General features: G+C 40.9%; 1 protein-coding gene across 5 annotated transcripts in view; it reads right to left on the reverse strand.

Moving 5' to 3' along the window:
• Positions 1–11,516: 11,516 nt before the first annotated feature.
• The window catches only part of cps1 (carbamoyl-phosphate synthase 1, mitochondrial), a 65,455-nt gene continuing 49,192 nt past the window's right edge, over positions 11,517–27,779 (reverse strand). For 2 of the 5 annotated variants that reach the window (XM_080290610.1, XM_080290607.1), the window contains exons 33-38: positions 25,890–25,968; positions 25,533–25,627; positions 20,466–20,525; positions 18,554–18,666; positions 13,368–13,497; positions 12,152–13,265 (exon numbers count right to left, since the gene is read on the reverse strand). In XM_080290610.1, the coding sequence (XP_080146736.1) occupies positions 13,152–13,265; positions 13,368–13,497; positions 18,554–18,666; positions 20,466–20,525; positions 25,533–25,627; positions 25,890–25,968 (591 nt within the window). In that variant the 3' untranslated portion in view covers positions 12,152–13,151. Of the gene's footprint in view, positions 11,724–12,151; positions 13,266–13,367; positions 13,498–18,553; positions 18,667–20,465; positions 20,526–25,532; positions 25,628–25,889; positions 25,969–27,779 lie in introns of those variants that run through there. The other 3 variants (XM_080290608.1, XM_080290609.1, XM_080290611.1) reach the window with 3 other exon arrangements.

Consider the following 27,779-nt stretch of genomic DNA (forward strand, 5'->3'; position numbering starts at 1 on the left):
ACGCCAACTGTCTCCAGGACCAAGTGCAGCCGCCACTGCCATCAGGGGCTCCTGTCCGGGGGAGCATGAAGCTGCCACGCTATAATGGGGAGGCACCTCCAGAGACCTACCTTATCCAGGTACAGCTGGCTGCTCAGCTAAACGGTTGGTCAACAGAGGAGACAGCTGTCCAAGTTGCCCTCGCCTTGGAAGGAAGGGCCCTGCAGATACTCACAGATCTTCAGCCAGAAGAGCGTTTAAGTTGGCCTGCTGTTGCCAGAGCAATGCAGAGCAGGTTTGGCCTCCGTACACATGCAGATGATGCCCGAGATAAACTTGCTAGCCGCCCACGGAGACAAGAGGAGAGTCTGGGTGCCTATGCTACTGACCTACGTCTTTATGCACGTAGAGGGTACCCTGCTTTTGATGCTGCAGCACAAGAAGAGCTTGCTCTCCAGGCTTTTGTCCGGGGTCTCCAGCCAAACAGACTACAAGAGCACATCCGTCTGCATGCACCAGAAACCCTGGCGGCAGCTCTAACTGAGGCCGAAAGAGTGGAGCATGTGCTCAGCCCAGGTGCACGCAGCCCTGGCATAAGTCACCAAGTGCGCCAAACGGACTACGAAAGGAGCGACCAGGAGGAGGAGGCCTGCCAAACCACCAACACACCACCCTGGCGATCTCGGCGAGGGAATAGGCGAGCAGGAGGCCAATCCAGGGGTAACTGCCATTGGTGCGGAGAACCAGGCCACATCGCACGCTACTGTCCAGCACCAAGCCCACAAAGCTTGGCACCCCAGCAGCCGTTAAACTAAGGCGGGGTGGCACAACGGAGGAACTGCCCCCTGCCACCACACTGTCCTCCGAATCACACTTGCGGGTTGGCCGGCTCGGCCAGACACGGGGACTGTATCTGGACTGTGACCTTGCCGGCACCACCTGTAGAGCCCTGATAGACACTGGATCCACGCTCTCCTTAGTACAGGCTGGAGTCCTCCCTGGTTCTGATGGCCCAATACCGCAGGGTTGGCAGCCTACTCAGCTCCACATCACCACAGTCACGGGGGAGCGTGCCAAAGTTAAGGGGGAAAGATCCCTCCCGGTGGCTGTTGCTAACTGCACCGTGGACCACCAGTTCTGGCTAGCCAGCATCCAGGACCAATGCATCATTGGCCTGGACCTGCTAGCCAAATGGGAGGCCACAGTGGATGTGTCCCGAGCAATCCTTTACCTGGGCACGGAGGCTGTGAAGCTCCACACCACAATGGAAGTCCCGCTGCCTGCCTCCACTTTTTCAGCCAGCGTCAGGAAGCCTGAGGACCTGTCACCGCTGGCGGGGGAAGGGGCCTCGCCTTCACCAGCAGTACCGCAACTGTCTGCAGAGACCAAGCAAGCTGTCGAGGACCTACACCAGAGGAGCTGCGAGGGTCTCCAGGCTGATCAGCGACGGCAGCTGCGAGAGATACTAGACTTGTTTGCCGACATCTTTGCAGCCAAGGATGAGGACTGCATGCAAACCAGCCTGGTACAACACGACATTGACACTGGGGATGCACGGCCCATCCGCCTCCGCCCTCGTCGCCTTCCCCTTGCCAAGCGTGCCGCAGCAGAGCAGAAGATCAGGGAAATGGCAGAGGCGGGCATCATCGAACCCTCAAACAGCCCCTGGGCAGCCCCGGCTGTACTGGTTCGGAAAAAGGATGGTACCTGGCGGTTTTGTGTCGACTATCGTCTACTCAACAGCATCACACGCAAGGACTCCTACCCATTGCCCCGGATTGACGATGCCCTCGACGACATTGCTGGGTCCTGCTGGTTCAGTTCCCTCGATTTGCGCAGTGGCTACTGGCAGGTGGAGCTGACACCAGAGGCCCGCCCAAAGACTGCTTTCTCCATTGACCAGGGACTGTGGCAGTTTAAGGTGATGTCCTTCGGCCTCTGCAATGCCCCAGCCACATTCGAGCGCCTAATGGAGAGGGTTCTGGCTGACATCCCCCGCGACCGCTGTGTGGTCTACCTGGATGACCTCCTCGTCCACGCGACAGACTTCGAGAAAGCCTTGGCTAACCTGACTGCTGTTTTCCACGCTATCCGCCAGGCTGGCCTTCGCCTCCACCCCAAAAAGTGCCATCTCTTCCGAAAGGAGACGACCTTGGGTCACGTTGTGAGAGGAGCAGGGGTTTCCACTGACCCTGCGAAGGTGGCCGCTGTGAAAGACTGGCCCATTCCGGGCAACACCGCTGAGTTGCAGAGTTTCCTTGGCCTGGCATCATACTACCGGCGTTTCGTCAAGGACTTTGCTACCATTGCAAGCCCCCTGCACTGGCTCACACAGAAGGGCCGGGAGTTCCATTGGAGTCAGGACAGTGCCGTGGCATTTGATCGGCTCCGATCTGCACTGGTTGAGGCACCGGTGCTAGCCTACCCAGACCTGCAGCTCCCTTTTGTCGTGGACACCGATGCCAGCAACACAGGGGTGGGGGCTGTACTCTCGCAGGAAGGCCCTGAGGGGGAGCGGGTCATCTCCTACTACAGCCATTCCCTCAGCAGACCGGAGAGGAACTATTGTGTCACCCGTCGAGAGCTGCTGGCCATCATCCTGGGTCTCCGCCATTTCAGACCCTACCTCTACGGGAAGAAGTTCCTCCTGCGCACAGACCATGCGTCCCTCACTTGGCTGCTCAGCTTTAAAGAACCGGAGGGACAGCTAGCCCGGTGGTTGGAGACGTTGCAAGATTACCACTTTGAGGTCCGTCACCGGGCGGGACCACACCAATGCAGATGCCCTCTCCCGACGCCCTTGTGAGGAAAAACAGTGCAGGTACTGCCAACGCTTGGAGGACCGGGAGGGCATGACTTCAGTGATCGCGTCACCACAGGGCGGCCCTGAGAATGACTCTGTTCCAGGTGGGCATTGTAGCAGTCTTCAGGTTCAGTCCGCCGCAGGGGATACTGAGGGTCTGGAGGCCATGGATCCCTAACAGCTGCAACACGACCAGAACCAGGACCCTGCCATTTCCCAGGTTCAGTGTTGGATTGGAGCCGGTCAGAGACCATCATGGCCAGAGGTATCTGCACTGGACCTCGAGACCAAGGCTCTCTACTCCCAATGGGCCAACCTCACAAACCGAAACGGCCTCCTCTATCGCCGCTGGCAGGCTCCCGGGGATCACCGAGAGGTCTTCCAGCTCGTGGTACCTCAACAGTTGCGGTCCAGGGTGCTCCAGCTGGTTCATGGTGCAGCGGGGGCAGGACACTTTGGAGTTACCAAGACTCTGCGGCGACTCCGGTCTCGGTTCTACTGGCCCGGGTGTTGCCAGGACGTAGAGCTCCATGTCCATCGGTGTGATGCCTGCACGGCTCAGAAAGGGCCTTCCCAACGCTCTCATGCCCCCTTGCAGCAGTATCAGGTGGGGGCTCCCATTGAGCGGGTTGGTGTGGACATCCTGGGACCCTTCCCCACCACTGACCAGGGGAACCGCTACGTCCTGGTTGCCATGGACTACTTCACTAAGTGGCCTGAGGCCTATGCAGTCCCTGACCAGAGTGCTGTTACCACTGCTGAGCGTCTGGTCAACGAGATGTTCTGCCGGTTCGGGGTACCAGAGGAACTGCACAGCGACCAGGGCCGGAATTTTGAGGCTGCGGTGTTCAAGGAGGTCTGTCAGCGGCTGGGTATCAGGAAGACCCGGACGACGCCACTGCACCCCCAAAGCGATGGGTTGGTGGAACGCTTCAACCGCACCCTGGCCACCCAGCTTGCTATCCTGACCTCCCACCAGCAGCGTGACTGGGATCAACACCTTCCCCTGGTCCTAATGGCCTACCGTTCTGCAGTCCAGGAGTCTACTAAGTGCACTCCAGCGGCCTTGATGTTTGGTCATGAGCTTCGTACCCCAGTGGACTTGGTGTTTGGATCTCCCCCCAGGCAGGAAGTGTGCGGGGATCCCGGGTTGGACTACCTCCACAACCTCCTCGCCCGGCTCCGAGAGGTGCATCAGTTGACCAGGCAGGCTCTCCGAGATGCAGGCTGCAAGGGGGAAGGACTTTCGCCCAGTCAGCATGTGTGGGTCTACAGCCCGGAGAGGAAGAAAGGGCTTTCTCCCAAACTAATGAGCCAGTGGGTTGGACCCTGCACTGTTCTTGAGAGGCTGTCTGACGTGGTCTACAGGGTGCGGCTGGTCAAACGGAACAGGGTGGTCGTACTCCATCGCGATCGCCTGGCACCCTATCAGCCCTTGAGTCCATCCAGGGAGACGTCAGGGTCCCAGCTTCAACTGCAGGCCCCCAACCTGGCCTCGGAGGCAGCTGGGGGACCCACGGAACGTCCTCAACGAAGCTGTCGCCTTCCCCAACACCTCAGAGACTTTGCTATGGACATGCCGGTTGCTGGGGACAGCTAACCACTCAGGTGGGGGCTGTGTGGCATGTTGGGGGAGCGGCTAGTTCTCTCCCATCATGCCTTGGGACTGCTGTTTGGATGTTCTTGTTTTGTTGTTTATGGTTACACTGCTTTTAACTGTTATCTTGAATGTTGTTTTTGTACTGCGGTTCAAAGGCACTTACAGTTGTTGTTTTATAGAATGAATGCAACCATGGGTGAGTTCTGTTATGCTGTTGATGACCCTCGAAGCACAGTGTAGCATCAGTGTGTGTTGTAATAAAGAGCTCCCCCTACCAGCTTGGGGTTGAATAACAATCTCTCTCTGTGAGCTTCTTTGTAAAGATTCCTCTGCATGCCACAATATTAAATTTCTTTTAGCAATTATTGTTTTTTTTTTATGTCACAATTACACAAACCTGCTCCTTTACCCGGGCTTGGACCGGCAAAAGTGACCCGAAATAGGCACTCTGGTGGAGTTACTTTGTGTGTGTGTGTGTTTATAAGTAGTTTTAAACCTTGTGATCCACAAAACAGCATATGAGTAAAAGAAGAACTGACTGCGTTACAGCACCTGCTGCTTGTTGAGAGTAAAAGCGATACGCGCTTTCACGTCTTTTTTTTAGCGACTAAGGGGTCTGAAAACTCGCTAAATATAGCGTCAAAGTCGCTAAGTTTGTAACACTGGTTGTTTGTCCTATAGTTGGGAGGGGTTAAAAAAAAACAAAATAGAATTCAGTTCATCGCAGTCTGCGAACTACTGACATCTAGTGGTGAGATTTTACACAGTGTACCTTATTTGACACCAGATGTAATATTGACTAAAAAAATACCTCCACCCTAAAGACACACAAGAAAAACAAAAAATTTAAAAGGATGGTGTGTACATTTACACTCTTAGTGCAGTAAAAGTAAAACATACAATGTTTTGTACTGCTCTTCTACAAACCCTATAGGTCACCTGTTGCACACGCAATCCAGGTTTGTTTGGTAGAAGAGTGTGCTGTAGAACTACCTTCCTCTGGATAGATGTTGTGCTTCTCCTGAGCTTTCAGATCCAGGGAACTACCGTCTAACATTCATACAGTCCCCAGCTATTGCTAAAGGAGTTCTGCCTTGTTTCAAAAACATTAATTTTCCTTCAGGTGCTTCATGGATCTAAAATTTCATATGGTTTCCAAAGAGAATCCAATGCATAAAGCCTCCACTAATGCATTACTCACTTATCAGGTCTGGTAATTCCTGAAAAAATTAAGTGGTTTAGTCTTTGTAAAATCATACATTGTTAATACATTACCCACAGAACTTTGTGCAACTGCAACCTCATGCTAATTTGCTCTGCTTAATATATCTGGCCCTAAGACACCTACTCATTCCTAAAATCACATTTCCATTCACTTGTTTTGGATGAAAGTTCCTCCATAGTTTGCACAACTGTAACAGCTTAATGTACAAGTAAACCCATGCTTGAGTGCAGAATAGTTAGAGGCTTGGAAAGATAATCCTATGATACTTTGAGTAGAGCTTCCCTGGGAGCATGTTACAGAGGTTGGCTGTGAGTTTTTAGCAGACTACACAGGTTTCCTCGAGTTGCACGGTTGCATGTACATTTGGGGGAGTGTGTGTGTTGAACAGCACACACCTCGTCTTTGACATTCCAGACAAAGCCTCAGTTACAACCTTCACAGACTGTGCAGGGAAATCTCCTCTCTACCACTAGAATACCAACACCCTTCCACATTGACATTTAATTGCCACCCTCTTTCACTAAACAAGGGGCGTGATTGAGCTTAGAGGAAGTTCTGTAATACTGATTGCAAAACATACTCGTTAAAGAACTCAAAGTCCTCCCTTGAAACCTGCAAGGTGGGAAAAAAATTAACAAAAGGGAGTTTGCCATCACTGCCGTTTCTCTTCCAAAGTGTTTCTAATTGTGTGTTAACAAGGAAGTAATCTAAACGTGGGCTCATCGGGGAAGCTTACAAATACAGGGATCTGATGTGATTCAGGGCTAGAGTAATTAGTTTTTTAGGCTTGCGATACATGTGCATGTCAAAACAATGAAGAAGAATGTACAATTTACAACAGACACCTTCTGCTAATCAAGATTTAAGAGATAGTCACACTGAACCGACTCAAAACACCTTAGTTGTATGAAATCACTTGACAGTATTACACTACTTAGTTGCACCACACTTATAGGTGTGACAAATTGTGCTTATTTGCTGGGACTTGCCATTGCTAAGATAACATTGCTTCACTTATTATCCTGGGTTTTTCTGTATTCAAAACATCAAAACAACTGAGCACGTTAAAGCGAACAGACAATCAACTGTTACTTTTATTTTCTTGCAGGTTTAAATCCTGTTTGTTTCTTTGTCTATACGTACTTCTGTTTTCTTGTTCTGAGGTTCCACGCAGGTCAACAGTTTATGAAGTGACCTGTCCAGCTTTTCTTGACTTTCATGGTGCTGGTGATGTCATGTTCAACATCACTGGGCTAAACCAAGCAGGTGAGTTTTCTTTCTGGAAATGTCCTCTCTTTTTTGTTTTTATGGATTTTGAAATAATTTTATGTAAGTGTTTGTCTTTATAAGGAGCCTTTTAACTATATAAAATAACTAGTGATGCATTGGTAAGTTTTACTGGCTTGAGCCAATAATTGGGTGTGAATTGGGTGAACTGGGTGTGAATTGACAGCCCTATAGTCAGTCAGAGGTTGCTTCAGGTAAAGAACCACTGGTAGCCAGGACAGGCTCCAGTCCACCCAATCACCCTGGATTTGTAAAGTGGAAGAAAGTGGATGGATGCATTATTGTAAGCAGGACTTATGTGCTGTAGTTGGTTAAAAGTGAAACTAAGATTAATTGCTGTATATGGGGATTAACTAACTATCTAAACAGAAAAAACTTTGACTTTGTCCTAGTAAAGTCCATCCATTATTGGAGGCATGGCAAGCGATTTAAACTCTCATGAGATGAACAGAGGCTGTTAAACAATAGGTGACTATGCTGTCGCAGTGTGGGAACACATTATGACAATCGTGTACTTACAGATGGCAACTCGAACTGTTTGATGGCCTGGGAAACAATTAAGCTGCACAATCACAATTGAATTTAAAAGCTACTACAGCTAATGGGGTGGTGTCTTGCTGACAGAATGGTATTTAACACTCATCAAAAGAGAGCAGTTGAAGAAATTAGACTCTGCAAAGCATTAAGAAGACTTTCTGGGCTGATTTGACATCATTATTTGTATTATACGATTGAAAGTTTGTATATTTGTGTTAGAGAAAGAGAGGAGGTGAGGGTGGAGAGCTTATGTGTATTTTAATAGATAAAAGTTGTCAGCATTTGCTAAATGGTGTGTTAAAACTACAAAATGTAATGCAAGAGAAATCTAAAGAAGAAAAATGTCTTTTTTTTTTTTTTAAAAACAAACAAAACAAAAAAAAACTATTGCTGTGATTTATCTAATCAGAACAACTGAGTCCCTTGCAAATCTTTTGTGCACACTTGGCATGCAAGGCTCTGTCTCCAACTACTATATGACTTATCCCACTGTGATGCACTGTCTTCTAAGCCCTGCTTGCTCCTCACCTCCATAAATTATTCATTTAGCACAGCATGAAAAACGCATGTCAATTAGCCAGGTTTATTTTTTTTTCCTCCAATGAAAAACAGCGGGTTTCTCCTCATGCCAGCTAGAAGAATTATGTAGTGAAACAGTGCATTATTTATCATTTTTGGACATGACTGCTCAGGCTACATACCCTCATTCTTCTTTAAAAAAAAGGAACAAAGTCTGACAATGTCAGTTATTCTGTTTGATTTGAGCAGACATATATCTATATGTTTGCAGATAGATACAGTAGATGGACAGATAGATGGATTTTTTCTTAAGTTGGAGTAGTTTTTAATTTTGCCTGTTGTATTAATGCTGTGATTGATTGAAATCAATGCTGGCTGATGAACGCTATGACTGAAGATCTTTGATGAACTTCCTCATTTCGTCCTTGTCCGCCTAAGCATGCGGTAAAACTGAGAATACATCACAGGATCCTTTTAGTCAATGTAGAAATGTGTATATAGTACCAAAAATCCACTATATGGAGGAGTACACCCAAAATACTTGTCAGTTTATCCCCATCCTAGCTGAAACTATATCTGTACACAGTGAGATATTTAAATAAGCCATAGAGCCCTATGCACAACTGCTAAGCAGTAATATTTAGTTGCCAAAATCTAAAAATGTTTTAATTTCAATATGTTATATGTTTACATAATTTGCATTTTTATGCTTTGATTCAGGTTATAATAACCCGAAGATCCAACAAAATACAATGCTATTTCATCTTTAATTAAATCATCAATTAATATCAGCTGCAATTTTACCTGCAGGTCAACTTACTATTTAAATTACACATAGCAGAATTTCCCCAAAATATTAAACCTTTCATTTGAAACAGATATAAATGATTAAAGAATTTAAAAACATTATTCAAGCATTGGAACAATGGCATGCTCAACAGTGTGATCTAGCAAACTTTCATGAGTTTAAATTTAAATTAAACCTCATTATTTATAATATTTAAATACTAAATTAGCTATGTAAAATATGCCTAGTTTAATATGTATTAATATGTGGTATGTCTAACACCATTCCCAGGTAATTAGAAAAATAGAAGTTTCAAAATCTGGCTGGAAAATATTTTCTCTCAGTTTGTAAAGTGGAAAAATACAACCTTCATGACGCTTAAATCTAAGTTTTAACCTTCCAAAGAACATTTTTGTTTATGGTCTTCATTTGCTGTCTTTTCTTTCATTTTGTGCACTCAAGGAAGCACTTGGCCACATATAGAAACGAACACCTTGATACGCTCGTGGATGATTCAGAGTCAGCAGACCCAACACAAAACAACCATGTTTCAAATAACAGAGTGAGGTTAAATTTAGCAACACTATATTTTAATCAAAGCAGGATTTGGTGAAATACTCCTGAAGACACAGGGGTCTGTGTGGAAGTTATTGTCAGCAATGAGCACCACGCGCAGTCCTGTTGCTTAGATACTGTACCTGCAGTGATTCATGACTCTGATGGCTCTGGGCTGCTAAGGTAGTATTAGCTCAGCTGAATCAGAATTGAGATTTTGCTTATAAAGACAGAGGTATTTTTTTTATGTGAGACCCAAGTGTCGTTGGGTTTTTGTTTTTGCTGTTTTTACCCCCGAGAGTCAAAAACATATTCTCCCCATTTCACCTTTTCTCTCCCACACCAAAGCAAATAAAAGTAAAACTATAGCCCTGACATTGCACTAAACCAAATGTTCAGCATAGGGTGACACTATAAAGCATATGTTAAACCCCAGATGTGCTTCTCCATCAGCAGTAAAAAAAAATAAAAAAAAATAAATGCTTTTTTCCCCCTCTCTTCTAATGGACAAATTTGGTTGTGCATTTTTCCCATACTCTCTCCACTGACTGCCAGCTATGGGACATTTTACAACTGCACTATAAACAAACACAATATGCCCCAGGCTGCATTTATGAATACAATTCTTAAAGTGTTTGCTTATTTGTGGATATTACAGTGCTGTAGGCAGATGAACAGAATGGTACTTAAAGAAATATGGTGAGTTATTTTAGTCACCTGTAGAAGCAGAGGCACAGGAGAAAAAAAAACAGTGTGGGTCAAACTACAGGAGGAAGAATATGTAGCAGATCAATATTAGCACTCTTTAGAGAGTTTAGTCTAGAGACGAAATCTGTAGCAGTTAACCTCTTAAGCCCCAAGCCTAACTGATCTCCTGCCTTTTGCCCCCGTATCAGGGGGCGTTGGGGTTTAAGAGATTAAGCTATAGGGGTACAAAATAAAAAAATAAAAAACTGCATAGTCCAAGTGTGTAGGCCCTATAATAGCATTATTGTGTGAGTCTTTTGGACTTGATGTGCAGGTTACCTCTTTGTTCAGCTGTGCTCTTGTGTGGAAGAAAACCTGGAGGGTCTCAATAGGTGGTAAATGCAGGTGTGGCAGCTATTCATACATTTACAAATACATTAGTCTATATTTGCAATATTTTCTCTCCTGCGAAAGTGGAGGAAAAAAGTTTGGAGGTGTTTATTATAATTGTTATACCTTGTGGCCCTTAAGGAGAACACACACACAAATGCAGTTCTCATCCACCTTCATGTACCCGTCAGTGATTTTTCCCCACCAGTCTCAAGGGGTAATAATGAGCACATTATGGCTTGGCACTGCACAATGAACAACACGGCACAAGAAAACCCATTTAGGAAAGTTGACACTAAAGAAAGATTTATACTTTTTTAAATTGCGTTTTATTTTTACAAGAGAAAAGACCATAACAAAGCTCCTTCCCTGAGCTTTTCTGCGGGGATGATGAACTGCACTAAACCTTTTGTTGTTCCTTACTTCACTGAAATAGTTACACTCCGACTCACAGCTGTGATCAAAAGTTTGCATACACTCCTCATGGCATGAATGCCATGATAATTTAGGGGTTTTAATAATTTGTTTATTATTTATCACTTATAACTATTCTTATTCCAGGGTGCAATGACTTTTTCAGCATACATCTTTAATGACAAGAATTGCATTTTCTTCTCATTTAAAATTGCACATCGAGTCAAAATTACACATAAAAGGTTCAATTATATGCATACACCCCCACTAATATTTGGTTAAATGTTTAACAACTTCCATCTTGACCAAATGTTTTGGTAGCCATCACGTTTTTGGCATAAGTCCTGTTGGAACACCCAATTATGTCCAAGTTTCAACCATCTAGCTGTTGACATGAGGTGAAGTTGAAGAATTTCGAGGTACTACTACTTTTTGATTATCCCATCCACTTTGTGCAATATTATCAGTCAACAGGTGGAAAAACAATGCAGAGTACAATGAATCCATGGCTATGTTGTACAGTGTTTTTAGGTTTGAAAGTCTCACCTTTACTCCTTCAAACACACTTTGTGGGCAAATACCTCAATCTTTCTATTATCCGACAGCAAAACTTTTCTTTTCAGAAGACATTTAGCTTGTCTGTGTGGACAGCTGTAAATTTCCGTTGAGCTTGTGTATTTATTCTGGACCAGGTGCGTCTTTCTTGATTGGATGGATTGAGAGGATGCCAACGTATTGTAAAACTCATTTTATTGTAGTCATCTTTCCTAACCAACTTATTCTCATCTGAGGGTGACAGAGAGGGGGAGAAATGCAGCAAAGGGCCATGAGTCACACTGGAACCCGGGCCGGCCACTCTCAGCCGTGCGGCATATGGTCGACTGCATATCCAACCAGCGCGCTTCAGCATCACTTCATGTATGCATGTCTAATTTTGAGCCTGTGTGGATGAAAGAAAATCCCAAATAAATCCAAACTTGTACATGACATTCTGACATTAAAAGTCATCTTAATTGTCCATGTAAGAACTGTATTAACACATATAATAGTATTAAACAAATTTAACATCTAGTGTACAGTGCCACAGATATCAAGCCTTGTTATAAAGTTGGGATTTTTGCTTTTACGTCATACACATTTGCAGTAAATATGACTTAGATGATCTGATCACAAGCTAACAACTGGCCTTAGAATTAACTGTCGCCATTATTAGTCTTTCTCAATTTGACGTTTTAGTGCCAAATTAATTTGTGTGTGTCTGTGTCCGACGGGGCTCTTAAAAGCATCTACACTGATGTTAGAGTGACAGTCATTTTAATGCACGACCATCACAAGCGCACTGAAAAACACCAACACAAAGAGCATCCATTATGTGAAATAAGTCTTTATTGTGTTTCACTGATTGTTAAAACAACTATTACCAAAAGCACGTAACAAAATATGAGACTATTTCAACACAACGTCTGGTTGAATGCGTTTTCACTTTGATGCATTAAAATGCACAGCAGGTTCACATGCAGACTGAATTTGAAACATATGGCATATACAGAGATCGATCCAAATATATAAACAGGGAGGTTGCCATCTTCTTCAAACTTCAAAGTTTGTGTTCCAGACCGATGCCCTTGAAAATAACAGTGATTTCTTACCAAAATGGGGGAAAGTCTATTATTTCAGTTTGTTTATCTACACTTATGTTGAAAGTTATGGATATAGTACATGCTTTACATACAGTACATCTTTAGCACCATCCAAACTACAATAAAATGCCTCAACAAGAGCAAATTAGTAAAGTCTTTTGGCCAAGCCAGTAGCATTAAAATTTACTGAGGGGAGCTGAGAAATTGAAAATTTTCATTTCATTACATCCAGCGAGAGCCATAAATGAAACAACAAAAGAACATAAACTCTCCTTAGGGATTTACATAATTGAAAATCCAGTGTAATTACCTTCGCTGGTACCCCTTTATAAGTCACCCTTTAGAATTGGTTTTGCGCTCCAACGAAAGGGCTTTAATTATTAGTAATTAGTTCTATAATGCTTTTTAGCTTGCTAGCTATTAATATTAACAGTTTTTGAATTGCCGGGTTATGAAGAAACTCGATGGCTGATGTTTATCCTAATTCAGTACAACACTCATCTCTTTCCTAGTTCGGGACATTTATTCTAATGACCCGTCTGACCTTTTGGGAAAGGCAGAGTTTAATTATTGTAAAAGCCCTGACTTTAGGAGAATTCTGGTTTATTTAAAATGGGCTTATTTCCCCATTAATGTGGAAAGCTTGGCTCCAAGTGTTATAAGAAAATAGTACAAAATATTGCTCTCACTTCATATTGCTGTTTGGCAACAGGACTGGAGAGGAAATTCTAACCCTGCTGGCCAGACCCTCTTTGTTGGCTTTCTTTCTGTCGGTAGTGGAAAAGACTTGTAGTGTCCAGCTGAGCTGCATAGTGGATCGCCTCAGCAAATAGCTTTACCACCTAACGCAGAAAGAAAAAAAATGAAACAGAAGTCAGTCAGTTGTCACAGTGAGTCAGATTGTAAATAAAACCACAAGTTTTAGTTGGCAGCATAGTACTGACCTGAAAATTGGTAATGAGTGGGACTCCATGGTCAATGGCCATTCTGCGGATGAGGAAGTTATCCTTCACGTGTCGAGTATTGTTATTGGGCAAGTTGACCACCAGGTCGATATGACCCTCACTGATCAATCTATAAACAAAAAAAAAAAAAAAAAAAAAAAAAAAACACATGCAAAAAAAACAATTAAAAGAAATCATTCAATTTAAACCCAAAGCACAGAGTAAACTTTGACTCAAACAAAATGTGATGGGGTGGATGCAGCTCAGGTGGTGGAGCAGACTCGACTATCTGTAGGTTTGAAGGTTTGAGCCCTGAACCTTATGTGCCAAAGTTTCCTTGGAAAATGCAGCAAATATTTCTACACCCACAACTGATGTGTGTGAGAGTGAGTGTGTCAATCTGTCAATGACTTAACTCCTTTGCATTAACTCTTAAGACAATTAAATGTTAAGATTCTGAGCTGCTACATGTAAGAATATTATGAAATTTTTTTATAATTTAATTCAGAAAAGATTTTAACCTATTTTTATTTATGTAAAATGAAATATTTCATTCATTTTGTGTTTTAACTTTGGTTATGGATTATAGAGGACTAAAATCAATAATTAATCTCAGATTATTAGAATATTAAATTTTAAATTTGATTAAATTACTATTCAAACATTAAGAAATGATATTTACAGTCTAGTTCAGTCTTGCACATGGAAACAGTCACTGGGAAGACAAATGAAACCTTCAACAAGGAGGATTAAGCCAGAGAAAGTCCACAGATTGGAGAGTTCACTGGAACAGGAAAGTGTTGTTGGGAAGGTGCACAAGCAACCAGTGACCAGTTGATTCAAGAACTTGGGTTTCACAACTGGTGTCAGTGTATCACAAGCCACCATGAACAGATGTTTTCAGGAAAGGAGCTACAACCGTCACATTCTTAATATTAAGCCACTCCTAAATCAGAGATGTGAGAAGCTTCTTACTTGGGGTAAAGAAAAAAAAAGAAAAAAAAAAAGAAAAAAGAAAAAGAAAAAAAGAACTAGAGTGTTGTTCACTGGTTCAAAAATCCCCCTTTCAAATAAAAGTAAATTCTGACTTGATTTGGAAATCAAGGACCTAGAGCGTGGGGGGAGAGTACAAGAAACAAGAGTTGAAGATTATTCAAGTTTGAATTGTCCACAGTCCGATTATTTGAGGTGCCTGCAAATGGCAGGTCGTCTGCCAGGAAGTTGTAGAGCTTCCAGCTGCTGACGAGCTTTATGGAAATACCCATTTTTGTTTTCTAGCAGCCCTTAGTACCTGCCCATAGTGACAAAACATCTACCAAATGGTTTGTTATTACTGTGCTTGATTGGCAGCCAACTCGCCTGACCAGAACCGCATAGCTTTAGGCCATATACCCCACAGATTCTCTACAGTGGAAACAGATTTTTGAAAATCAGATTAGACAAGATGACTTGACTTTACATTCTAAGCAAAAAAGACAAAAAAAAGGAATCAGTGAAGGACGAAGACAATTATACAGAGATGCAGCAAGTTGAAATGACACAGATACTTTACAACTAGGAAAAGAACAGAAAGAACAAAGAGAGCTATGAAGAATTAAAAAAAAAAAATGAAATAACTAAAATCAGGTTTGACCATGTTGCTGACAATGGCATTTTCTCCTGCCCAGAGATGGGCAGTAACGCGTTACTTGTAACGCGTTACTGTAATCTGATTACTTTTTTCGAGTAACGAGTAAAGTAAGGGATTACTATTGCAAAATCGGTAATTAGATTACCGTTACTTTCCCGTAGGAACGCTGCGTTACTGCGTTACTAAAACCGTGATTTTTTGCGAGAATGTCTCACGACAGTGACGTAAGCGAGTGCGCCGTTAGTGACAACAGCTGTGTGCAGATCAACAATGGATCACATATCGAGTGCGGGAGAGAGTATGAGCATGCAGCGTTTAAAGCGTGGAAGTACTGACCTTACTTTGAGTTTGATTCCATAAAAAGTGACAAAAACATTAGCGTCCATCGTGCGTGGGAAGAAAACTTCTTTTTACAGCGAAAAAAACCCCTAAACTTCCAAGGAAGCACCAAGAGCGCAACGATGTAATGGGAAACTCACAGAGACACTACCGTATCCTTCCACTGACCGCTGCACACCTGCACCAGGGTAAACCTCCGCCTACTGCAGTCCTGCTTTACAGGTGAAAATAGAGCAACAGGACCGCTGAGTCTTTGACTTTATTTATGTTCTGCTGTGTTTTACTTGCATCTATTTGAAAGAGTGAGTGTAAACACAAAAAATTATTTTATTTTATGTGCTGGAATGTGCAGAAAATAGGTTTAAATGTTAAACTCATTTATTCAAGTCAGAGAATGTTGCATATAATTAAATTTTTGCTTGATGCATAAAGTTAAAAGATTAAAAATGATAAAACAAGTTAAAAAAAGAGACTTTTCCATTTGATTACATTTTGTATGATGGATTATGTAGAAAAAGTAGAATTGGGCTGAAAGATCTATCGCTTTATCACCTCTTCAGGTTGTAAATCGTGTTTTTAAAAAGTAACTAAGTAACTAAGTAACTAAGTAATTAATTACTTTTGAAAATAAGTAATCAGTAAAGTAACGGGATTACTTTTTTGGGGAAGTAATCAGTAATTAGTTACTGATTACTTTTTTCAAGTAACTTGACCAACACTGCTCCTGCCTGACTGATCAGTCTGCTTCAGATAATCATTATCATTATAATCATTACCTTTATTAGTCCCATGTGTGGGACTAATAAAGCTTATCTTATCTTATATCAGCTCTTGATTGATAAAACCATAGTTTAACAAATATTCAAACACAAACACAAGTCCACATTGATCACACAACTGAAATACTCATAATGCAAGTAGAAAATTACAGCTAAAATTATAATCATCAGCAAAAGCTGAGTTACAAACTTGCAAACATAAAGCCCAATCATCAATGAAATCAGCTTGAAGTTGTGGGAAGATCTAAGATCTCAAAGTTGTATTTGCTGTTGTAATTGCTGACTTGTATGAAGCTGGAACAGTTGATGAAGAAAGTCTCAGTCATCAGTTTACAGGTGGATGTAAAGACAATTTAGCAGAGTCTACTCTGTGGAAATGGTCACCCAACTATAATACAATATTTTTAACAACTTAAAACAAGAATCAGAGACAAAAAGTTGGAGATGAAGAGGAATCAATACAGGAATATTTTTCAGTGATTGAGCTTTCTGTACTGTATGCAAGTTAACCATAGTGTAAAAGAGGGCTGCTGCCAAAATGAAATCATTCACCCAAAAGTCAAACACAGTGGAAAGAGGATTTGGGGTTGGTTTGCTCCTTCTAGACAGCTCAAGAGCATTTTACAGGATAATATCAGAGTGGCTTCTCCACTAGCTGAAGCTGTTGTAGAAATTGGTGATGCCGCAGAAAAGAAAAAAAAAAAAAAAAAGGACTTTAAACATAAAAGTAAATACACTGTGAAAAGAAAGAGACGCTGAATTTGCACATTGGCCAGACAGAACCCAGACCTTGAGACTAGAAATGTTACGGAGCTCAGGTCAGTTGTTCACTCAAGAAATCTTAACAATGTGGCCGAGATATAGGAACGCTGTAAAAAAAATAAAATAAAATAAAAAAAATAAAAAAAGTCTAAAATACCTTCTGAGAGCATAACAGGCCTGATGTGAAGCTACTGAAAACACTTATTTGAAGTTACTGCTGCAAAAGGATGTCCCGCCAGTTATTAAATCCAAGTGTTAGATTTTTCCTGCCAATAATCCAAATGTTGGACAAGAATGTTCAGAAAAGACAAAAAAACAAAAAACAAACAAACAAATATTATAATTATGACCAAATAAGCAAATTGTGTTTGTATACTTCCAACATAAACAAAGATCAGACCAAATTTTCTCTGTCCCCACACACACACAGCCCCAGTCTCTTTTTACATTTTCACCTGAAGGCCTTCGACAGACTGCATAGAAATAAGGCTGAATTCTAAATGAACGTGTGTGACAGACAGTGACAACAAAGGTTGAGTTTTTTTCCTTCTATAAAGAATTGGCCTCTATGCCACCTTGCACAGATGATGCCAAATAGTGTTGTGTACATCTGTATGTGTTTGTTAGTGTTGGTCTAGGCTTATTACATTTTTCGTACCTTCTTTTTCACTAGCTGACTTCCGAACATATGGTCCAGATGGCTTCATTGTGGCATGATCATTACCCGTTTGTGGAATCGTTACCCGAACACCGTCACAGTCACGGCTACTGTGCTACAATAATTCTCTGTATGTAGAACTTTCTTAACAGGTTGTACTACTGGCAACTGAGCAATTCAATAAAAAACAGACCAATGTTAAAACAATGTACAGCAATTCGTCGCCAGACCTGTCCTGGTTAAGATACCAAGAAAGTGAAATGCTATTAAAGAATGCAATCTATAATGTTCAAAGTTTTGCAACTCTAATTAAGCTTCCACTGCAAGTTTCCCTACAATGTTTCACAGGAGTGGCCAACAGCAAAATATATCACTATCTACCTAATTTGTGCTATTTTTGATTTTCTTTGGTTGTGATAGTTTCTCTCTGTGACCAGACTTCAGTGTCAGTATTTTACAGTGTGCTGTGTGTCTGGAAAGTGGAGCAGTAGTACACGAGAAAATGATAATTCAATGACAAGTCATTAGTGTCGACCAACCAAAATCAACTTAGGAGACACGCTATAGGACCGTAACAAAGTGTCAAAAAGTGGAAGAGTAGCAGTGCCATTTATGGAAGTTGTGCAAAATATTTGTTCAATTTTTGTACTTTATTATTGCCCATAACTGCTTTAACTTTATGTTACCCTTATAAATAATTTCATCATTCTCCCTATTCAAGTCTTATACTGGTCAATGTAATGACTCTGGACTTCAGAGTCTGCTAAATCTTCTTTGATCTTTTCACATCTTACAACGATAATGAAGAGGCTTTAGATCTTAAGGCAGCATACTATGCTGATTAGACATCTTGTTTTTAATCTAATATGTTACAATTCATTTAATGCTTAAACACTTCCTCTGAAAACCACAAGCTTGGCTTCAAAGTTTAAAGGCCAAAGTTTCACATGAGCCACTTCAATAAATGTGCCAGAAGGGTTTAACATCAATTTAGTAATCTAAATGAACATTTACTCACCTCTTAATACTGGGCAAGCTGTTGTCTCCACCCATCCCAGTGGGCCAGGCTACTGGAATGGCAGGAACGTCATTGGCACACAACCAAGCGGAAGTGGCTTCAGTAGCATAGAGCTAGAAGAGCAATATACAGGGAGTGCAGAATTATTAGGCAAATGAGTATTTTGTCCACATCATCCTCTTCATGCATGTTGTCTTACTCCAAGCTGTATAGGCTCGAAAGCCTAATACCAATTAAGGTGATGTGCATCTCTGTAATGAGAAGGGGTGTGGTCTAATGACATCAACACCCTATATCAGGTGTGCATAATTATTAGGCAACGTCCTTTCCTTTGGCAAAATGGGTCAAAAGAAGGACTTGACAGGCTCAGAAAAGTCAAAAATAGTGAGATATCTTGCAGAGGGATGCAGCAGTCTCAAAATTGCAAAGCTTCTGAAGCGTGATCATCAAACAATCAAGCGTTTCATTCAAAATAGTCAACAGGGTCGCAAGAAGCGTGTGGAAAAACCAAGGCGCAAAATAACTGCCCATGAACTGAGAAAAGTCAAGCGTGCAGCTGCCAAGATGCCACTTGCCACCAGTTTGGCCATATTTCAGAGCTGCAACATCACTGGAGTGCCCAAAAGCACAAGGTGTGCAATACTCAGAGACATGGCCAAGGTAAGAAAGGCTGAAAGACGACCACCACTGAACAAGACACACAAGCTGAAACGTCAAGACTGGGCCAAGAAATATCTCAAGACTGATTTTCTAAGGTTTTATGGACTGATGAAATGAGAGTGAGTCTTGATGGGCCAGATGGATGGGCCCGTGGCTGGATTGGTAAAGGGCAGAGAGCTCCAGTCCGACTCAGACGCCAGCAAGGTGGAGGTGGAGTACTGGTTTGGGCTGGTATCATCAAAGATGAGCTTGTGGGGCCTTTTCGGGTTGAGGATGGAGTCAAGCTCAACTCCCAGTCCTACTGCCAGTTTCTGGAAGACACCTTCTTCAAGCAGTAGTACAGGAAGAAGTCTGCATCCTTCAAGAAAAACATTATTGTCATGCAGGACAATGCTCCATCACACGCGTCCAAGTACTCCACAGCGTCGCTGGCAAGAAAGGGTATAAAAGAAGAAAAACTAATGACATGGCCACCTTGTTCACCTGATCTGAACCCCATTGAGAACCTGTGGTCCATCATCAAATGTGAGATTTACAAGGAGGGAAAACAGTACACCTCTCTGAACAGTGTCTGGGAGGCTGTGGTTGCTGCTGCACGCAATGTTGATGGTGAACAGATCAAAACACTGACAGAATCCATGGATGGCAGGCTTTTGAGTGTCCTTGCAAAGAAAGGTGGCTATATTGGTCGCTGATTTGTTTTTGTTTTGTTTTTGAATGTCAGAAATGTATATTTGTGAATGTGGAGATGTTATATTGGTTTCACTGGTGAAAATAAATAATTGAAATGGGTATATATTTGTTTTTTGTTAAGTTGCCTAATAATTATGCACAGTAATAGTCACCTGCACACACAGATATCCCCCTAAAATAGCTAAAACTAAAAACAAACTAAAAACTACTTCCACAAACATTCAGCTTTGATATTAATGAGTTTTTTGGGTTCATTGAGAACATGGTTGTTGTTCAATAATAAAATTATTCCTCAAAAATACAACTTGCCTAATAATTCTGCACTCCCTGTAATGCAGCATTACAAACGCATACATATATAGAATGTAAAAATACTGAAGGAAAGAAATTCTTAGTTCTTTTCAGTAAATCTAAAGAGCAGGAATCAGAAGAGCTTCATTAACCGAAGATCATAAAAAGGAAGCCATTTCTGATTTTCAATGACCGAAAATCACAAAAAGGAAAATATTTCTGATTTTCAATAACACGTCTCGTCTCTTATGTTTGAAATTGCAGTCACCTTGAAGCCTTCCTCTTTCAGCTGGTTTGCTGTAGCCAAGAAACTGGGTCGGAACGAATGCTGGAAGGGAGGGAAGCAGACGGATATTTGAAAAACTGATACTGAATGAGACAAATTCAGCACTGTATCATTGAAGGTTTGTTCTTCTTTTCTGTCTCACTTTCCCTTTCAAATCACAATCACACTGTATTCATGATACTTCCCTACAGAAAAGCGGTTACAAAATAAGGCACAACTTGTAAAATAATTGAATTTTTAGATGCCCAATTAGGACTATATAAATATTCAACAATAATACAAATATTGTCATCCCTTTGGAATACCCACATTCTCCCCCCCCACCCAATTCATTAAACATTTACAAAGGCAATAAAGGGTTGTTCCAAATTAAGACAACATAATGACATTCTGGTTTGGTAGGTAGGTGTGTTATATCAGTCAATTTGAAGTTAAAAAAGAAAAGAAAAAAGGCAGCATTGCAATATCTAGACAACAGAAATCTAAACAACAGATTCTCTGATAAGGAATATGATAACTGAGGCAAGCTAAGGAGCAGTTTTGTTTTTTTCTTTTAAAGTGTGACAGTCTATTTACTTCCTCACTCTGGTGGGATGACTTTGCCATCTGTCTTTTGGCAACAGTCAACCAATGGAAGATTTCTCAGAGAGTACATGTGTTTGCTATGACAACAGACACTGACTGCATAATTTATTTTCAAGCTTACCAGGAACTTCAGTTGTGCTAAAAAAAATAAATAAATTTAAAAAAAAAATACTGAGAAACCATTGTTTTAAAAAAAGAAAAGAAAGAAAGAGACAAAACACAAAAACAACAATACATATTTCTTGAGGTATCCTTCTAGATTCAGAACCCTTGATAATGCGAATCTATAATAATCTATAAAACAAGGTATGAGCAGGACAACTACATTCGTACGGAAAATCTAAATAGACCAAACTGCTCTGATCTTAAGGATGTGATTGTAACTAGGTGTTCTTTTTCCTTCAGGTCAATGGAGGGTAGGTCATATTGTGCCAATCTTGGAACAGTCTGACACCACTGATGCTAAAAAAAGACTTCAAGGTTACATCTTCTAGAGCTATAAAAGGAAGACACAAACCAGCCCTGAAACGAGGTATTCAGTTAAGTATTAAAAGGGTTACTCTTGTTGTCTGCAGATGCTTGTTTGATTGTAACTGTGGTAGTTAAGACTGTTCTGTCAGAGGATTATAAACATGTTCAACCATACAAGCAGTTTACATGATGTCAGTTTTGTTATGCAGTACACATTCATTCTTGTGTGTTGCTCGAGTCTGTTTTATGTAACTCATGGACATTCGGTACAGACAATGCTGTGCACTTAAAAAAAAAAAAAAAACTATTATTTAAGCAGAAAAGAATTTCAATTATTCTTTTTTTTCCATGAAACAAGCTGACGTAAAAAAAAAACAATTTTGTTGGAGATCAACTTCAAATGACCCACTTAATGGATTCTACCAAGCACACAGAAGAGTTTTCAGCACTTTCAGAGTGTTTGCTCCTGATTTGCAACTGATTATGCTCACACTGGGTGCCCTTCAGCTTAGTAAACAATGCGCCTGCTGAAGTCACTGCTGTCTCATCAAAAGCATTGTGATATGGTTTGATATTTGTCATGTAACTACATTAAGCCTTATATAACACGCAAGTCTGTACTTAGATGGGAAAATCTGACATACAGCTAAAAATAAGGGCATGACAGGTTAGGAAAATAACAAACTTTACCAATAGTTATTGTTAATATAAGTAGTCTGAGTGATTAATCTAATTTTCAATAAAAACTTGTTTAAACAGCCTTAAAGAAAGAGTATCTTGAACACAACTGTTTAGTTTTTGTCTGTTAAGACAAACTAAACAAAGTAAAACAAAAAAACTTTACTTTTGTAGATCCTGCAAAAATACTGAAATGCTGAAGACATTTGATAGCTAAGCAATCCATTTCTAGACAAACAATTTGTAAAATGATCTGCCGTAACACAGAGCCGCAGACAGCGGTTATAATATTTTCAGACCTACATACATATTTCCAATACAAAACCAGATCAAAGAACTTTGTAGAGTTTGTGTAGAGTTGCAAGAAAACATTTTTGAAAACCATCGGTATTGTCAGGGTTTACGGATTAATTATTCAAAATGTTTAAGCCTTTATTGGGGAAAAACAAACAAAAAAAACAAACAAAAAAAAAAACCAAAACTAGTATACCTCACAGTACATGCTGGAAAAAGTAAACGCCTCAATTGAGCAACCTGTGGAACATCCATTAGCAGGAATGACCTCAGACATTTTCTGTATCTGCTAAAGAATCTTGTACCGTATCTCATGCAAACGTCTAACATTTCTGCATCGTCTTAGTTGAAGATCTTTCTTCTAGTGGTAATTGGTGTGTGCTTTTGGAGTGCCTTTGTTTATCATTTCACTCAACATTTCGTAAGATTGGTCCTTTTTTTCTGTAATTTCTTGATACAATTTGGAATTCAGGGTGTACACGCTGGTAGTAAAGTTTTCAAGCCTAATGTAGCAAAGCATCACTGTGGTTAGAAAGAGGCTTTGATGGTGCTGTGCATTGCCTTTTCTCCCTTTGTGGATTTTTTCCATTAAGTTAACTTACGTCTGCTTTGTGCATTTCTTATAAGTATCTAGTATCTTTTCTGAACCTTAGAAGTTTCCCCTTTTTTTTTAACCCAATAGGGATTTCTTTTGCAGTGTCCTTTCACCGATTAACACCATTCTTATTCAGTGTTTTTGTATATTAAAGACTGTCCACTATATGAAAAATTGGTATGCGTGCTCAGTGTGAGTACACAACCCATTTAATTCTGTATTTTGTAGATATTTTTGCACATCTTTCAGGACTGCTTATTGTGCTCTTGGTGTGGTCTTTGCAGGACAACGACTTCTAGGGAGAACAACCATCCCAAAACAACTCAGCTCTGATTTTTATCTTGTTGTGGATTCATCCAGCATCGATCACAGCATGAGAACAGCAAACCTTGTCAGTAACCAGACGTATGTGCTTCTTTGTAGGGAGGGGCACCTCACTTCCAATTTCATCTGTTCACTTACTCTTTCCAGCCTGCACCGTGAGCCTTGGCTCAGACTGTTCCATAAGAAAAAGGTACAAGTCTTTGTGTGTTTGTTTAGTTAGATTGTGTTTATAACTGTCACTTAGTTATCCATCAGACAACATGATACGAGTAACCAAAGGAATTACAATAGAAATAGAACCCTAAAGGGTTTTTGCCACTGTGCTACAAGTCAGAGAAGCTGCAAGTTGACCTCCTGCTGGTCCTAAGGTAAAGCTACAACCATTAAGTTAAGCTAATGTGACGAGCGCAACAGTGACTGCATACCTTTTTTAGGGCCTTGGTTCCAGAAGGGAATTTTCCAAAAATATTCCTTACATTTCAGAATTTTTTTATATAAAAGTTTGAAGCCTTCAACTAAGTCAATCACCTACAAGGTGAATCATTAAATGTTTGAACATGGAATAAAATAAGTAACAAAAATTAAAAACAAAATGGTACAAGATTTTGTACATATTTACTTTGAACAGTGACAGAACTGCTAAGCCATTTGTTTATTGAAAGTACCACTTCTACCTTTTTAAATGTAATACTTTTCATTATTGTAGTATTTTAGAATTATAATTTGGAAAATACTTTGTAGTGAAGTATAGCCTAGTTATCGATATGGTATAGTGCTTCTTTCCGCTCATGCAATTTCTGAAGTTCCACGCTCACTCAGCTTTCTCACCAATCAGAGACAAATTAGAAATTTGCCTAGAGCAGTTATTTTCCGCAACACGGAATAAAAAGCTTTCGTACTGAAATACGGGAGCCCATGTCATCTTTTCACAATGTCATAAGTTAAGTTTTCCTTTGATGGTTACAATTATATTATATGACTATTATATGTTATATTCATGCTGAAAGAAAAAAATAAACGTGTGATCTTTTATCTCTCTGTTGCCATCTCTGGCATTTTAGTGGATCCATTGTTCTTGTGTTACTGCACAATAGGTGATTGGCTTCAATATGGAGGATTGATAATGCTGCATGAGAAGAGCACAGTATTAAATTGTAATGAAGCACTGAACTCTCCCATCCCCCGCCTCCTCTACTGCAGCTGGTTGGGTTTAGGAACTTTTCTGCCAAAAAACTGTGATAGGCAGAAACCAAGAGTCCAATGTGTACACTGTCAGCAGAATATCCATTAAAAAACTCATATCAGCATCACAGAAATGAGCCTAATATGAGTACATCATTTCAGAACTCTGTGTGAAACTCAGATGTTTACCCCACCCTCCAGCAGACTTCTTCACAAAGATTGCTCAATCAAAAAGACCATTTTAAACTCCCCTACAACTAAGTTTTTTTGTTTTTTGTAGTTCCATGTGTCTGCATTCTCTGGATCCGTCAGCCAAAATTGCTGCTGTTTGTCAGCCACGTTATAGTCTGTATATGACCCCAGGCACTTGCCTTGAAGTGGACCTGTTCCCCAAGAGCACCAATTACACAGCTGGTGCTGTGAGTGCTTTGTTAAAGCTGCATTAGTGAACTCGCAGTTTGGCAACTCTGGGTAGCAGCAAGACTTAATTACTAGAAATCATGTAATGCAGTGGCAGAAAACAGTCCAGCTTAACATTTTGTTCTTTTCTGTGACTGCAGATTGGAAAAACTTCTGTGTTTTGCAGCAATTTTTTCATTCTGACATAGCATTCTGATAAGTATGTAAACAGTTTTCTCCTTAACTAATGTGACTCTTATGTCAGTGGTAGTTCTTAGTCATTTATGTAAAAAAGCATCAGCTCTATAACTAAGAACTTTTATCATTTCCATATTATGTATTGCAGCCTTACTGGGTCATTCCCCAGACTGCCAGAGTTGGTCATAGTTTATAGGTCAGTGATAGTAGTTAGACCTGCATGAACCCGATAGCCTGAAACACTTGTCTACACATTTGATGTCTTGTAGGGGAGCACCTAAAGGAAACAGAAAGAAGTAAAAGCATAATAGTTGGAGCCTTACCTGAATCCCAATCAGGATGCCCTTCTGAGGCAACTTAAAGCCTGTGGACAGCATAGCTTTCAGGAAGGCTGAGTAAATGTTTGGTCCAAAACAAGCTACCTGCATCAGAACACAAAAAAGGAGAAACATGAGAATGTCTTTGAACTAATTCTACAATTGAAACACAATAATAAAGAGAGAGAGAGATATCTATAGATATCTCTATATCTATAGATATCTCTATATCCCTAGATATCTCTATATCCCTAGATATCTCTATATCCCTAGATATCTCTATATCCCTAGATATCTCTATATCCCCACACACACACACACACACACACACACACACCATTGAGTTGTATATTTGCAAGGGACCTACTTCTCCAGTGGAAGCCATCTCACAGCGAAGTACAGGATCTGCATCTCTCAGTCGTGGCCAGGAGAACATGGGTGCCTGGTAAAAAGATCGAAAAGAGCAAGAAGTTTATTTTGACAAGATTGTGAAAAAAGAAAAGAAATGTCACCAAATGTGAGCTAATACTAAAGCTCTGTCACTTGTTTTTTTGAAGAGACTCCAGTTTACAGCTCTAACAAGCTAGAAGATTAATATTAGGTTTGTGGGATAAGTTTCCAAAAATCAATAAAATCTTTAACTGAAGTTGAAAAAATGGTTTCCAAAGAACAGAAAAAGAAAACTACAAAAAAGTGGCAGTCAATTAAGAATATTCTTTAACATTATTGGTCAGTATCATGCATTATGGTTACAGTCTACTGAAACCATTTCAGAGATTTCATGACGCTGCCACCTACAGGTGGAAGAAAGCTTGTCATTAGGAGTAACAGCTAAACCACGCAACAGCTGTTTGTTTATGGACTACAGAAAAGAAAAGGCAAATACTGATAAATAGAGTGTCAAATTAATACCAAGTAGAAACAATTCTTTCTACAGAAATGAGAAGAGGAGGTATAATACAAGAGAGAACTGCTATGACTACTGCCGTGGACAACATGAAACAGAAAAGTAGTGATGCTTCTCAAACTGCAGACCACCACGAATAGGGTTGTGGCATTGTCTGTCCACACACACACACACACACACACACACACACACACACACACACACACACACACACACACACACACACACACACACACACACACACACACACACACGCAAGGGCCACTTGGGGGGCGGGGGATTCATCCTTGAAGTGAGCTATCTAATCAGTGAATGTAATGTTAGCATACTAATGTAAGAAGGGACGAAGAGAGGGGAATGCAGACAAGGGACCAGCATCTTTATCGTGCCTTTGTTCAAAGAGTCAGAGAAAGGCAGGGAAGTATGCAGAGATAAAATGGCAGAATGTAAAGAAGAAAGAAAATGAAATGGAGAGAGGGCCATGTATTGAGAATGAACAACAATGAGGGAAGTTTTAATGACGGAGACAAAAACAGATATAAATTCAGAAAGACTGACAAAGACACATTTGAAGTTTTCCGAGTAAAACGGTCCATTTGTGAGTCAAATGAAGTACCAATTTTACCTGCCACAAAACTGTAAAGACCCAAGCAACATCATCCAATTCTAAATCATTAACACTAAGAAGAAGAAATGAAAATGGAAATATAATGTAGGCGCAAACAAAAGGGGAAACACAGGGACGTGTTTAAAAAAAAAAAAAAAAAAAAAATGCACTCACCGACATCTGTCAAGATTTAGCCGTCACGAGATACGAGAAGACAAGCCTTCATAAACAGAGTTCTTAAAAAGGCTGCCCAGTTTGGCCTATAATTGCTTGTTCTTCAAATGCAATTGAGTGTGTGGGATTGTATGATTGTTACAATATTCCAGCTTTTCCAATCTCAACATCCTACCACTCGAAACAGAGTAGAACTGTGAGTGTCCACAACATGAATCGTGTTATCTTCGGGCACCAGCTGAGCTCCAGTGGAGAAGGACATGAATCTAGCAAGACATTTTCATGTAACATTGCTGTTGTTGTTGTCTGCTTTACTAGAAAAAGCACTTGTATGAATGTCTTTATACTCACAGATAAATGGAACTCAGGAACTTGGCAGATTCAGGATTCTTGGAAGACATTTTAACAAATACGAATAGTGAAGACAGTTTTCTGAAAGTTGACGGCATCTTCATTCTAAGAAGTAAAACGACTGCCATTCTGAGTAAAGTGCTTTTTCTATTACAAACGCAATTATGTGGTAATTTTGAAGTTTTTAACTGGCTCATGCTAGTTGGTTGCATGG

The sequence above is a fragment of the Astatotilapia calliptera genome, chromosome 16 (assembly GCF_964374335.1).
Source record: "Astatotilapia calliptera chromosome 16, fAstCal68.1, whole genome shotgun sequence".
NCBI classification, from domain to species: Eukaryota; Metazoa; Chordata; class Actinopteri; order Cichliformes; family Cichlidae; genus Astatotilapia; species Astatotilapia calliptera.